We start from the raw sequence: 14,158 nt of genomic DNA on the forward strand, positions 1-14,158 counted from the left end.
AACCCCAGAGCCACCACTTGAGCCAGGTAAACAAGGTATCTAAATGTCAGTAAACTTCCAAATTATACGAACATGTAAGCAAAGCATAAATTACAGCTACCTTGACGTTACTTTGAATCGCGGGGGTAAGCTAAACCATTAGCAAATAGCTATAGCTAGCCAGATATATTAAATAAACACTTTTGTAAAATATCGGTTTACATTTTAGTTCCAGATCTATTTGGTGTGAATGCAAAATCCCAGGAACTATTGGAACTATTCCTGGGAAAAGTACTCCGGTGTGAAAGCGCCTATGGCCACTCCATTTCCCTCTCCCCACTTGTAACGAGCCTAGGTGTGAAACTTTTTGCATTTGATGTGTTGTTCCAATCAGAATGGCCTCTGATTTGCTGCTATTTAGTATCGGGAGTTATTGCTCCTCAAGTGTATGTGTTCCAGGCATCTTGAGACTTTTGAAATTGCCAGATGTTTATCCGGGGCAGTTGAAGTGTATTACTTTAACTCATGAAGATCTGAGTATTTCTTCCACCACTGGCTCTAGGTAAAAAAGATTGATTTTAGAAGTGACATATTATACATATAATATATATATATGTGTGTTTGCACGTTGTAACAGCACATACTGTATTTTATTCGTATTTTATTTGTACAGGTATACTTGTATTTCAACCATATTAGGTGTAAATATTTCTATATTTGTAATGTTATTATAGTTTTCTTAAAATAGTTTTTTATCAGTGTTTTAATTTTTGGTTTATTTTTACGTATGCACCAAAAACAACAAATTCCTCATGTGTTAACCTACTTGGCAATATACCTGTTTCTGATTACTTGTATATTTTATTTTGAAGGGTAGAGATGATTACCTGATATCCGTGTCTGTTCTACTTGTTTCTTTTAACTTGACCGAATTTTCTGCAGCAGCCAAGACACGCAATCGCTCTGCAGAGAAAGGAAGATACACAGCAGAAACAGTACACACTACACACCAATCTGTCCTGTATTAATGATTGATCAATGATCAGATGACTAGTTCCTCAGCTGTCCACATACTACAAGAGTGTTACTGTTGATATTTTTACAATGTAATATTTTTCTTTATATAAACCGTGCACTTTTTTTTTTACCTGGTATTTATGTTTACTGTTGTAAAATGCGTGTGCATGTTTTCAAATTGATTTAAAAAAAGTGAATCATGAAGGTTTAAATTTAAAAATAGAAAAGTGTAGTTCCCTGACCGGGAATCGAACCCGGGCCGCGGCGGTGAGAGCGCCGAATCCTAACCACTAGACCATCAGGGAAGGATACTTCGCATCGAAACCGATTCAAATATATTGTTTGACAGTCTACCAATTATGATTACAGATCATTTCAAGTTAGATAGTCCTTGGTTAGTGCTACCGTGTTCACTGTCTTCATACTTCCTCATGTTCTGAACAGTGGATCACTTAGCCTTTCCCTATAATTTAGTAACGATGCGTCTGTTGTTGATTGTTTTTCCGGTATATACTCTGAAACAATACTGACTAGAAAACAAAATTCATTAAAGTCATATCGTATAAATTCCCATTTTTTACAGTGTGGAATGCAGGACCTCGTGGCGCAACGGTAGCGCGTCTGACTCCAGATCAGAAGGTTGCGTGTTCAAATCACGTCGGGGTCAGTTTTTTCTTGAAAATAAAGATTCAATAAATAATTGTCATTCAAAAACACGAAATGCATTTGTGCTCTATTTATTCTAAAAGGCACCTATAACATGCTACTGACATGTGCAGTAGAGGGAAATTCATTTATGTGATATGTGGATGCTGGTCTGTAAACAGTTGCCTTCATGATTGTTTTCTGTTCATTTGAATGCAGTGAAACCTGTCAGTGTCTGTCTACCACTGTTTATATGAAATGTAGCCTTGTGAAACTTCAACATGCCCTTAATATCACACAAATGTAAGATAAAATAATCAGATCATTTCAAAGTTATTTCACTCCGTTGAGTTTTCACCAACTATGATATTTGCATTTAGTTGATCACTTTCAACATTCTCTGCATCATTTAGCTTATTGTATTTTTTTTTGTTCTGAGATGTACAAAACTAACTAACTAACTTCATCTGCACTACTTGCACACTTGTCTTGCAACACAACCTGCACTATTGTATTATTATATATCCTACCTACTCTGTTTCATTTTGCACTATTTTTACTTTTGTATTTGTCTTATGTCCTATACATGTTGCATTGTTGGAGGAGCTTGTGACTTAAGATTGTCATTGTCATAACAACACTGTAGTCTGTAACTTCTGTGCATATGACAATAAAACCCTTGAATCTTGAATTTATTTAAACCATGGTTGTTGGACGTCAAAGATCCAAAAAAGGCCACAGATCCCCACTGGGACAGTTTTATCCCACAGCCATAAGACTGCTTAACACCTGAGCTCTGTTAAGTGCACCGATAAACATTCCTGTTGTCATCTTGCATTATACTTATTTTTATACATAGTTATCACCGCAATAAACTGTATTTAATTTTGTTTAATTTCATATTCTGTTCTTGCACATGTTCTATTGACTTGCAGACTTTTTGCACTACTTTTTATTTTGTATTTTATTATATATGTTGAATTGTTGGAGGAGCTCAGGTCAGAAGCATTTCATTGCCTTTTCTACATTGTAGTTTTGTGCGTATAACAATAAAAACTTTGAATCTTGAATCTGTGCATTGTTTATTAAGAACATGCAGTGTGTTGCTGTGGCCGCTGGTGGCGCTGTGGTTCAGAGTGAAGGTGATCTACCGTTTCAACACGAAGAAGAGCAAGGCAGCAAAAGCAATAACAAACACACCTAACCGCTAGTTTAACGCAATTTAGGGAAACCGAGCACACAGGAAAAGCATCTCCTTCCAGGTAGACAAACATTGTATTTTTCTTAATTGATAATTATCGTGTATGATTGGATGTATAAAGACTACAAAGAAGACCTGTAGTATCTTTCACGGAACTAACATCAGCTAACACTAGCCAAACAACAGCTAACGTTAATCCTTCCTGTCTTTGTCGTTTTCTGTAAAATTATAGGATTGACGAGAAAGGAGATAATTTATATGAAAACTTTTTTTTACACGGTGACAAACCCAAGTGAGACGACGGGGATTACATCACAACATTTACGGTGGCGATATTAGCAGGATACTAAGGTATGTGGCTAACTAAAATACGCACAATAACGTTAACTATTACCGCGATGACTTTGATAGTTTCCTGTATTTTTCGAATGGGACTATGATATTGAAGTTAACAATAATACTGTAGGTTTACGACAGTTCAGCAGGTCAGTCTACTTTAACCTAACTAATTATAGCTAATCGCCTCCAAGCAGTAGCTAAGTAATGTGTCAGGACGTGGTGAGGATACAATAGTTAGCCACATAAGTAACAGGTTTATTATTGACTTAAGGTACATAGCAGCAGCACATGTATTCAGTCGCTGTATTAGTGCAAAAAACATATGTGTGACGTTGATTAAACATACGGGAAGAGTTGGTGTTTGCTAATCTCTTGTGGAAGCCTACATACAGAATAGGCCCCAGCACACGTGAACACGTCCATGGTTTTTTTTTTGTCTTGCCTACAAGCACAAACAACATGAGCATCGCACTTAACTGAAGCCTAATGCAGTCTTCCTCTTGAATATGATTTTCTCTAAAGAATTTAGTTACTGTTGAATGTAAATAGAAACGGCAGTCCTAAAGAAGCAGATGTGACATAAATGTGTTTCAGGGTTCTTACGGTCATTAAAAACCTGGAAAAGTCATGGAAATTCAAAATGCAAATTCCAGGCCCAAGAAAAGTTATGGAAAACAATATTTTTCGCAAAGTTTTGGAAAACTCATGAAAAGGTAACTAAGGTTCCATCAAACATAATTTATATTTTAGCTAATCGCCGAAATAATAATACTATAATGATAATAAATACTGTATCGTATAGTAATGAAACGTAAACTGTCGAGGTATTTTGCTGGTGAGAGCTTTGAGTTGCTTTAGCGTCTAGAAGCTAGTAAGCCTATTTGATTTGTTTTAGATAGGCACAACATGTTTCATATGCAGACCTTATTTTCCTGTTCCTTGTTAAATAAAAATTTTTCAGTGGTACCGCTGAGAAAGAGTAATTTTTTTGGTCATGGAAAATTAGGTAACGGTCATGGAGAAGTCATTGGTGAAAAAGTGTATGAACCCTGGTGTTTGTAATTTCCTTATGCAAAACTGCACAAAGACCCCCTTTCTAAATGTTTTGTCATACATTACAAATCAAATTGTAAGACGAGGAGACTGCCAGTTCTGTGTGACAATCTCTAGATCTTCTCCACCACAAGCCCAGGGCTAACTATAATCCAGATTAGAAATTCAGAAATACAAGGACCAAAAATACACTTGAAACCAAAACAGCAGTCCTCTAAAGGTGAGGTGTAATTTGAACATAAACAGATTTAATGGCAAGATGTTAAACAAAAATATGTTTTATTTGTTTAAGTTCTATTTGAAAGGACTACATTATAGGAATTGCTTTGCAGTGAATTGATAAAGTGTCTGCAGGTAAAGTCACTTAGTGTGTTATGCCTGATGTGTCCTTTGTTTTGTAAAAGCCTAGTAATCAGAGGATACTTTAAAATCTGACAAAGAAACAGAATCAGGTTTATAAAGTGCCGGGCTTAGTTTGTCTCTGCTACTGAATGACAAAAGAGCCGGTGAGCCAGTAACACTGCTCCTTGTTTGCATAACTTTGGTTTTGTTTACACCGGTTTTATCACCTGCATTGTCTATTTCCATTGGTATGCTAATGCCAGGCTGTATTCAAACTGCTAGATCAGCTTCTACCTGACCCAAAGCATTTCCTCTGTTGGGACTCATTTTTTACAGTTGACTAAAATGTGTTGTTTCATTTTGTTTACAGTTCAGCTGTGGGGGAGCAGCGATGGCTCGCCTCGGTGTGTCAGCGGGCGCTCCTCTGAGTGTCCTCGTGTTGTTCTTTTGCTGCGTAATGGTACCCTTACCAGCACATGCCTATATCTATGCTGTAAGTATCATTTAACTTAAGCTATAAATAAGATTCCTCAAATTCTTCTGGAGATAATTTCAGGTCTTATGTTGTTTTTGCAGCATTATAGCAACTCGACCTCCATGTTGTTCGAGGACCTCCCGGCCTTGTTTGGCTCCCCACTTCCTAAGGATGGAATAATGGTGAGAGCAGAGTATTCGAGGAAAAGCGTGCATACATAAAAGTACAAGTCCTTCACTAATCAATTACTTTTCTTTCTTTGTGTTAAAGGGAGTTCTGACTGTGACCCATCCTCTAAATGGCTGTTCAATAATAGACCCTCCGCCTACATTGCCACCAATGTATGATGCCAACACTACCAAATTCATCGCGCTTATCCGGCGCTATGACTGCACTTTTGACACTAAGGTATATTCAATATGCTTCTTAGATCACTTTCTATTTTATTTCCCCCTCATGGCATTGTGAAGCACCTGGAGAGGATGTTGCTTTTAAAGTGTGCTATATAAATGAAATGTATTATTATTATTAAGGTCAGTACATTGACTGACATGTATGCGTGTTAGTGTCTGTGAAGAAAACAGGTCTAATGTGTGGAACTGTGGTTTCAGGTCTTGAACGCACAGCTGGCTGGATACAGTGCAGTGATCGTCCACAACCTGTACTCTGACACTCTGCTCAACATGAACTACAGCAATGGTAATTCTCTCGTCTAAAATGTACAAACTTTACACCATCTTAGTAAAATGGCAATAAAGTGAATCTTGTCTTGTTTTGTCCTTATTCTCCAGAGACTGTGGCCGAAGCTATTGACATCCCCTCTGTGTTCACCAGCTACTATGCCTCCCAAATTCTCAGGAATTTCATAATTCCAGAACAAGGGTAAATGAAAACACTTTCAGAAATAAAAACACTTGACCAAACCAGCCTCTCACACCCATTAGCACAGACCAACACAAATAATGTTTGTGTCTGCAGGGCCTATGTGATCCTCAAGCCAGAGTTTGCGTTCCCGCTCTCGTACTACCTTATCCCCTTCACTGGAGTCGTTGGCATGATTATTCTTGTGATGTGTGTCGTCTTGGTGAGTATGCGTGTGATGCCATTCCTTGCTGAGTGTTCATTCAGAATGTATCATCTTTTTTTTAATACCCTTTTCAGATTTGAACGTTTAAAATGGGTAGAATTGTAATTGTGCAACTATTTACATATAATATGTGTTCTGTCATCCAGTTTCCAAAGATACATTTAGATATCAATTGTAATAAAAAAACAGCTACTTTGCACAATTTCTAATATATATACAGTAGTACCCAATGTCTATACTAGTGTTGGACGGTGTACCGATACTTGAAAGGTACCGCGATACCCTGCCGTTAAAAAAGTTACGATTCTTCCGTTTCATTAGTATCGGTACTTTAAGAATGACGGGGGAAAGTACTCCGGTGAGAAAGCACCGTTTTAATAAGAGCCGTGTGTGTTCAGCGCTCTGCTTCCACTCCCTGCACTGCAGCCGTGCCTGCAGTCCCTCCCCTCTCGTGCACGCTCGAAGGTCCTCCTTTGTGTTCTGGTTCTGGTGTGAAAATAAAGCACAATAATTACATTTAAGACGGTTTCCCTTTTTTTAAGAAAAGTATTGAAAAAGAATCGGAATCGCAATTCTTGACTTGGTATCAAAACCAAAATGTTGGTATCGTGACAACACTAGTCTATACTGTTCTGTTTTTAGTCTATATTAGTCCTCAAGGTTAATCTTTACTGCTCTATTGATGGATGTCTTTTCTACTGTGTGTATGTGGATGTTGTGTAATGCCATGTAACTGCTGTGACAAAACAAACATCATCTTGAATGAAAATTAGCCGGTTGGGTCTCGGTTTATTCTCACAAAGCAATCAGTCACCTCGTATCTCTTTGTTGTTCAGATTATACGATGTGTACAGTACCGAAAAAGGATGAGGAAAAATCGTTTGTCCAAGGAACAACTGAAGAAGATTCCAATCCACAAGTTCACTAAAGGTAAGAAGATGACATCTTTTTCACTGTAAGTGTCGTGTGTTGTTTTTAAGAAAGTCAGACCTAATTGCAATGATCAAATTCTAGAATGAGAATATAAAGTCTTTATTCGAATCATTTCCTGCAGCTTTTAACTTTCAGAACAGCTTGTTTTCCTGAAACTTGAAACAAGAATTGAAAAAATATCTCAAAATGTTCTCTCTTGTCTTTCAGGGGACGACTACGATCTGTGTGCGATCTGCCTGGACGACTATGAAGAAGGAGACAAACTGCGAGTTCTACCCTGTTCACATGGTAACTTTTCGTTATTTTGTTATATAAATGTATGTTATTATGAAACACAGATTGCAGAGCTACCTTACTTACATCTACAAGCTTTTGGTACTATTGAAACACAAGTACCCGTATTAGAAAATTAATATTTGTACCCCTAACTAGTGCGTCCTCAATAGTACAATATGGTAGTCCAGGTGATCAAAGTGTTTATAAAGCAACATTATCCCCTTTTCCCCAAAGGTGGAAATTGCCAATTCCTCATGCCCTGCTATCGATCTATTTCTATATATTAGGGTTGCCAGAAACTGACCATGATCAAAATCGATTATTCGGCAGCCCTGGCGAATCGATTAATGACCAATGGCCATTTACAATTATTAATACTATTACTATTATTAGCATTAGTCTATATTTTGGTTGAAACTAAGCCAAAAAAAAACATAAATAATAATAAAAAAATATATAAATAAAATCGATTTTTAAAAATAATATTCGATTATGGAGACTGTAACGAATATTCGAATAATCGAATAATCACTGGCATCCCTAATATATATATATTTGGGAAGTAGTGGCGCAGTGGGTTGTGCGTTGTACATTGTTGTTCGGACAGGTTCAAACTCCACTGCAGTCAGCATGTCGTTGTGTCCCTGAGACACTTCACCTCAAATTGCTCCTGTGGGGATTGTCCACAGTGTTGAGTATGTAAGTTGCTTTGAATAAAAGCGTCTAACAAGTCACATGTAATGTAATATCATTTAATGCAGCCTTTAAAACCATAAAAGACAACACCTAAGCCATCTTGATATCTTAAATCTAAGTCAATATCTGTTCTAATGACCAGATCAATAAAACAACATAATAGGCTTTTATCGCGATGATCCTAAGTACATGAATGTACCCGTACTAGAAAGTTAATATTTGTACCCCTACCTAGTGATCCATATTTGTATAAAGCAACATAATCCCCTTTCCTCCAAAGGTGAACATTGCTTATCCCTCATGCTCTGCTATTGGTCTATTTCTATATATCTTTAAAACTAATAAAAGGAAGGATGGTGGTGATAAAAGGGAAGTCAAATAAAATGTAAAAAGTTGAATTAAAATATCAATAAAAAAACATATATCAGGCCTTTACCACAATGATCATAAGTAAACAATATATTGTGCAGCATTACTCACTCCCCTCTCACTCCCCTCTCTCTGCCCCTCAGCCTATCACTGTAAGTGTGTGGACCCGTGGCTCACACAGACCAAGAAGACCTGTCCCGTGTGCAAACAGCGCGTCACTCACAGCCCCACGGAGCACTCCGAGTCCGAGTCTGAGGAGGAGACAGGAGGTCGGAGGGAGGAGGAAGGGGCCGAGGGCGAGGGAGACTCTGAGCGCACTCCTCTACTGCGACCTTCCAACCCGGGGTCCCCCTCAGGGAGTCCAGGGGTCTACTCAGCCACCACCACCACCACCACCGCCCAGTGCCTCGCCTCCCCTGCCCACTGCGACTCCCCCATCCTGGTGTACGAGGGCTACCACTCCACCCTGGAGGACTCGGATTCAGAGAGTGAGGACGCAGCGGAGGACCTCCACCACTCTGAGGACGACACCACCCGGCTCATCGACAGGGACACAGTGGAGGTCTGAGGGTCTGTGTGCTCTCACGTCGTACTTTAAAGATAGTTTGTGGTCAGCTAGATATTTATCTTAACATAATGTCTTACCCACGGGAGGTCTACGTGTTAGTGTCAAAGCACAGGAAGCACTTGATGAGTTTTACCCACATCCGCCAGTGAGCATCGACCCAGTTTTTCACACACTTTCACTCCAGGACCCCTATATTTGTCTGTGGACCTCCTTTTTAAATGCATGTTTTAATCATAACTTGCGTGACCTAACCACTAGTGCTGCACATAAATACTGGGCCACTTAAATCAACTGTGCTGTCAAAATAAGAGCGTGACTCAAATAGGTAAAGCCTCAGTTGATAAATAGAAAAAATTGTGGTTTCTTCGAGTAAGTTAGTGTTAGTTTGAGACACTCAATATTAACCCTAATTGCTTTATATCTGCAGCCCTTTTTTTTTACCAACTTTTAGTTTTCGTCCTAACATGAATGTGCATGTGAAGGGAAAATGTTTGTCTCCATTTTATCTCTTACTCCGCTCAACTCTCTTTTCACATTGTTAAAGCTATATTTCAGTTCTTTGAAATGTCCGTTTTTTTCCGTGCTAAATTTCCACAGTAAGTCACGCTTTAATAGAATATTGCAAAAATGTTATACATTTCTGCTGCTTTTACATTGTTCTTCTAAATTACTCTGTGGTCAGTTTGAGGAAAATATTTGTAGCTGTATGTAGTTTGTCACGTTGAACAAACTCAGGTTTTAGCAACAGATAAGAGGTCAGTCACTAAATGAATAACAGTGAGATTCAACAACAGTAGGTCTTATAATGTGTACGTTTTAGCTTTTAACGAAATATAGGTTTCAATGGATGTTTTTTCCATTTTTATATACGAAAAAAATGATCATTTGTTTGACTGTGGGACCCTGGAGGTGTTTTTAGGAATAAGAGCATTGCCTCTATGTTCATGTGTCCGCTAAATACTTGGGAAATGAAGGAACTGGATTAACACTCCCCCCCCCCCCCCCCCCCCTTGACTCAAAACGGCAATACTTATGTAATACTGATGGTAAGAAAACGATGATTTAACCCCCCTTGATACCGATGTATATCACAGGTTTTTATAGTGAAAAATACGAAAGAGACAGCCATGCTTTGTGCTAGCAAAACCCAAACTGCTTGATTTGCACCCGAACATTTGGACAATCTCAGAGACTGTCAAACCACGAATGATTTATTTCTCTGTTTTATAAAAGGACCTGGATTAGTTGTGTACTGCCAAATGATATACAGAACAGTAGAAACGTAAAAGATGATGTGGTGTTACTGCATTTATAACTGGAATTTTAGTTTGTAATGTATGGGTGTGGACATTTTTGACTGAAAACTGAAATGTAATTTAAGGTGACTGTCATTTTTGGTATAAATGTTCTCTTCCACCTTAATCCTAATCCAAATAAATCCTGCTATGTAATCTCAACTACCACGTCAGACGGGGGGCAGAACAAAACCCCCTAAAACACCACAACTACTTTATAACACACTGTTAATGATTCCGAAGCGCTCTGTCAAAGGATGTGTTTTGTTTATTAAACGGGAATCAGAAATTATAACATTCCTCCTTTATATTCTACTGATGATTAAAAGACACTTTGATTGGGACTTTTTGGCAATAGTCTGTATTGTAAAATGGAACCGTTTTTCTCCTATTTCCAGTATCAAATGAATCTGTACTGTGTTTAGTTTTTTTGTGTTGCTTTTAATGTCTTGATATAAGAGACTGTTAACTGAAACGTCTGTGTTCCTAGTTTATCACACACAAACAAAAATAGATGTACAGTGTCAATTATAATTTTCATGTATAAAGCTGCCAGGTTTGAAAATATGTAGGATGTCTAAACACAGTCTGTGGAAATCTGCATTTAATGTGTGGTTTGTGGAAGATTAAATGGTATTGAAACGGGACTGTGTTGCCTCTTTTGTTAACTTACCAAAAGAAAGAAGCCATTATAAGTTACCAATTATTAGCATTTTTAAAAATATTTATAAATAGATATTAATCCCAAAATTAATATAGTTTAATAATAATGCAGACTGCTATACCTACATCTTCACACCCCCACTGTACATATGTCAAAGCGTTACAGGTGGTATATTTTTATTAAAAATGAAAGGAAAAGGCAATTTTTGTTAAAGCATGGCTCACAAAGAAATGTTCTGGTTATGTATTTCAGGTATTTGAACTGATTAGCATGTCACTAATGAGCCCAGAGCGGGACCCCCTGCTGAGGGTACTCTTTCATGTTCTTTTACTTTAATCAATGTAGCCTAAAGGACAATAACGGCTTAGTGTTGCCTGACTTTATAAAGGGTGTTATTTTTTTTACAAGTGTGTGGTTGCGTTCTAGTCACTTTGCTCAGCGCTACTGCTTGTTGCAACTTTTATTTGCCGTACTCGCCTAAACTGTTAATGCTCAGGTTGATCCCGCCTCCGACGTAAGCATGACGTATGTGGTTCTTGTTTCTAAACCGACAATTTTTTGGAGCTTGGTAAGAACCGGTTTTCGGAGCTTAGAGGCGGCTCCGCTGCGGTGTGAACATTAGGGGGACCCTGATGTAAACAAGACGAAAGTCTTTCTCTGGTCTGCATCCGCTTAACAATTGTATGTTTTGTACTGTACTGTACCCAATATACAAGCTGTTAATAAACTTTTCAATCAAACAGGAAAAACTGGTGCTTATCAGGGTCTAGCTCCGAACCGGCCCGGGAACCGCGTTGGTGCGAAAGGGGTCTAAAGGATCCTGATCACCCTGTTGGCGTTCATTTTTCATTAAAGACCGCCTCGCTGCACAGTATCCCGCTTTTTACACGGCTACACAAATTGCATAAATCTGTTATGTTAATAATTTAAAGGTCCCCTATTATAGTCTTTTTTTTTTTAAACAATATATTATATTTCTTAGATATACAAAACACTACTCTTACCTCATTCACACCAACGGTGTTTCAGAGCCGGTTCGGAGCTGGTTTTCCTGTTCACACCGCAGCGGAGCAGCGTCTTAGTTCCGGATCCGGTTTGTTTCAAGCACCAAAAAATTGTCCGGCGAGAGCAAAAGCACCACATACGTCACGCTTACGTCGAGGCAGGGGCGGGATCAACTACTGAACAACAACAAAAAGCCGGCGTTTTTGGCTAATGGTTGCACAACCTCAAAAAACATTATGACATCACCAAGTGGCCGAAATCTGATCAGTTTTTATATAAATGGATCAGGACAAGAAGAGAGAGAATCATTTTTCTGAAACTTTCAGAATCTCTTTACACGTGTTTATGTATAAAAGACATGAATGAGTGGATTTTGCATAATATGTGACCTTTAAATAAGAATATATTGCTTCAGCTAAGAAAAAGTTTGTTGCAACTCGACAAAGACCTGGATCTGTGGCGACAGCAATGTTACTTGAAATTACGGCAGCACAGATCTAGTTTTCTGTAACTGTCCAAGTCTGTTTACATTTTCTTTTCCATTTAACCGTCTTTAAACTTTACTGGAGAAAGTTTCGCAATCCTCAATCCAGGGTTTTGTGTTTTCCACAAATATAAAATGAAAATCTAAAAACTCCATTGTGGTGAAAACAAATGTTATTCACGGGGCTAGCACTACGTGGCCAGCTGATTCACCTCCTTCCTGTTGTTTCATCCGCAAAACTTGACGAATTTGTTTAGATATGTAGGTTAGGTAGGTGGGTGTACAGTCGTGGGTCAGCAGGGTGAAGCACACAAAGCTGAAATACAAATCTAATTTTGGTTAATGTCTTGTGGAGCAACTCTTTTTTCATACCTATTATAAAATAACCACATTTATCCCCTGTTTCCTGTTTTGTTCACTTCAAAAGGGAGAAAATTAATCAATTGGGAAAAAAGAGCTCTAATAGAACGTAAATGTTTTTGTCTTTTCAAGGCAGATTAGCAGACATGGCCTGAAATGAGTTTCCTGCCTCTGGGTGTCGATTAATTAAGAATTCCTACAGTTGATGATGAATGCGTCACCATCAATGCTTCCCATAATCTTCAAGTCTTTTCATTTTTGTATTATTTTATGTGCTTTTAGTCATGTCACCTGCTGCTTTAAAGAAAGTGTGAGCTAAATGAACCTTCAGCGCTGTGTTAGCCATTGGCTGGATTATGGCATGTGGGACTATAAATGAGATGGTGTGGTCCATGCAAGCTCAGAAATAAATACACAAGGCATTTGTAGATTGTGCTGCTTTGAAAAGCATTAAAGACATTGGACTTTTTCCTGGGTACAGACACATGCAACTGTAAGAAAAGATGCCTGGATCACTGTCGTCATGCTTGTCTTTTCTCACAGTGTCTTTCTTGCTGTTCTTCACTGTATCTTCATTTGTGCTGCTTGACTCCAGAGAGGCTCCAGAAGACTACAGGAAGGTAACATACACATTTATCTTCCTGATATATGAAATGTGACCTTTTTAAATGTATTTTCCTTGTATGTCAACATTAATTTGTCATTTTTTGGAACAATTATTTGAATATGCTGTATATGTATGATATATATATATATCAATTATATTGTGCAGAAATCAAGAGACAATAAATATTGTTTACATATTCATAGGGTTTTTTGAAAACCACTTACCAACCCCACCTTATCTCCAGTCCTTTGAACGGCAATGGTGGACCCGGAGGAGACTTTGTGTTTGGATCCAGAGACGACCGTTCCTTCACACAACAAGTGGAGTCTGCATTTATCATGGAGGACGAAGAGCTGAATACTCATTTGTGGCCACAAGCAACACCCATGAGGCACCCGTTAAGGTTCAAAGGAAGGACAAAGAAATGCACCGAGAAAGGATGTACTTAGAAGTTCATTGGATTGTGAAAGTAAATAAGATTGTATAAGAGTTAAATCTATTAAAATATTATTTGAATACAAACCCTCATTGCTTATTTTTTCCACAATGTCACACTTTTGCTCTTAAACGCTGCTCTTAATACTGAATAAAAAGACTGCAACTGTGCAAATGAATCATTACTATTAGGTTTAATTGATGTTAGTGCTTGAATTGTACATTTTAATGATCTCTTTCTGGCCGGGTTATTCTGTTAGACTTCAAATTATAATGTATTACTATAATAATATATTAGCAAGAGATGTTTTCTTTTAAATGTCTATAG

The 14,158-nt window shown here is 38.0% G+C and overlaps 1 protein-coding gene across 3 annotated transcripts; it reads left to right on the forward strand.

Moving 5' to 3' along the window:
* Positions 1 to 2,762: 2,762 nt before the first annotated feature.
* rnf167 (ring finger protein 167) lies at positions 2,763 to 10,922 on the forward strand. 3 transcript variants are annotated; one of them, XM_079649291.1, is made up of 11 exons: positions 2,763 to 2,903; positions 3,136 to 3,193; positions 4,947 to 5,069; positions 5,153 to 5,233; positions 5,322 to 5,459; positions 5,663 to 5,750; positions 5,843 to 5,933; positions 6,030 to 6,135; positions 6,975 to 7,068; positions 7,279 to 7,359; positions 8,556 to 10,922. In XM_079649291.1, the coding sequence occupies exons 3-11, from the start codon at positions 4,968 to 4,970 to the stop codon at positions 8,978 to 8,980; spliced, it is 1,206 nt and encodes a 401-aa protein (XP_079505417.1). In that variant the 5' UTR covers positions 2,763 to 2,903; positions 3,136 to 3,193; positions 4,947 to 4,967; the 3' UTR covers positions 8,981 to 10,922. The 3 variants fall into 3 exon arrangements, with proteins under 3 accessions (XP_079505417.1, XP_079505416.1, XP_079505418.1); XM_079649290.1 differs by having other exon boundaries at positions 2,764 to 2,903; positions 3,075 to 3,193; XM_079649292.1 differs by lacking the exon at positions 3,136 to 3,193 and having other exon boundaries at positions 2,764 to 2,903.
* Positions 10,923 to 14,158: the final 3,236 nt, after the last annotated feature.

This window comes from Notothenia rossii (genome assembly GCF_949606895.1).
Source record: "Notothenia rossii genome assembly, chromosome: 9".
In the NCBI taxonomy this organism is placed as follows: domain Eukaryota; kingdom Metazoa; phylum Chordata; class Actinopteri; order Perciformes; family Nototheniidae; genus Notothenia; species Notothenia rossii.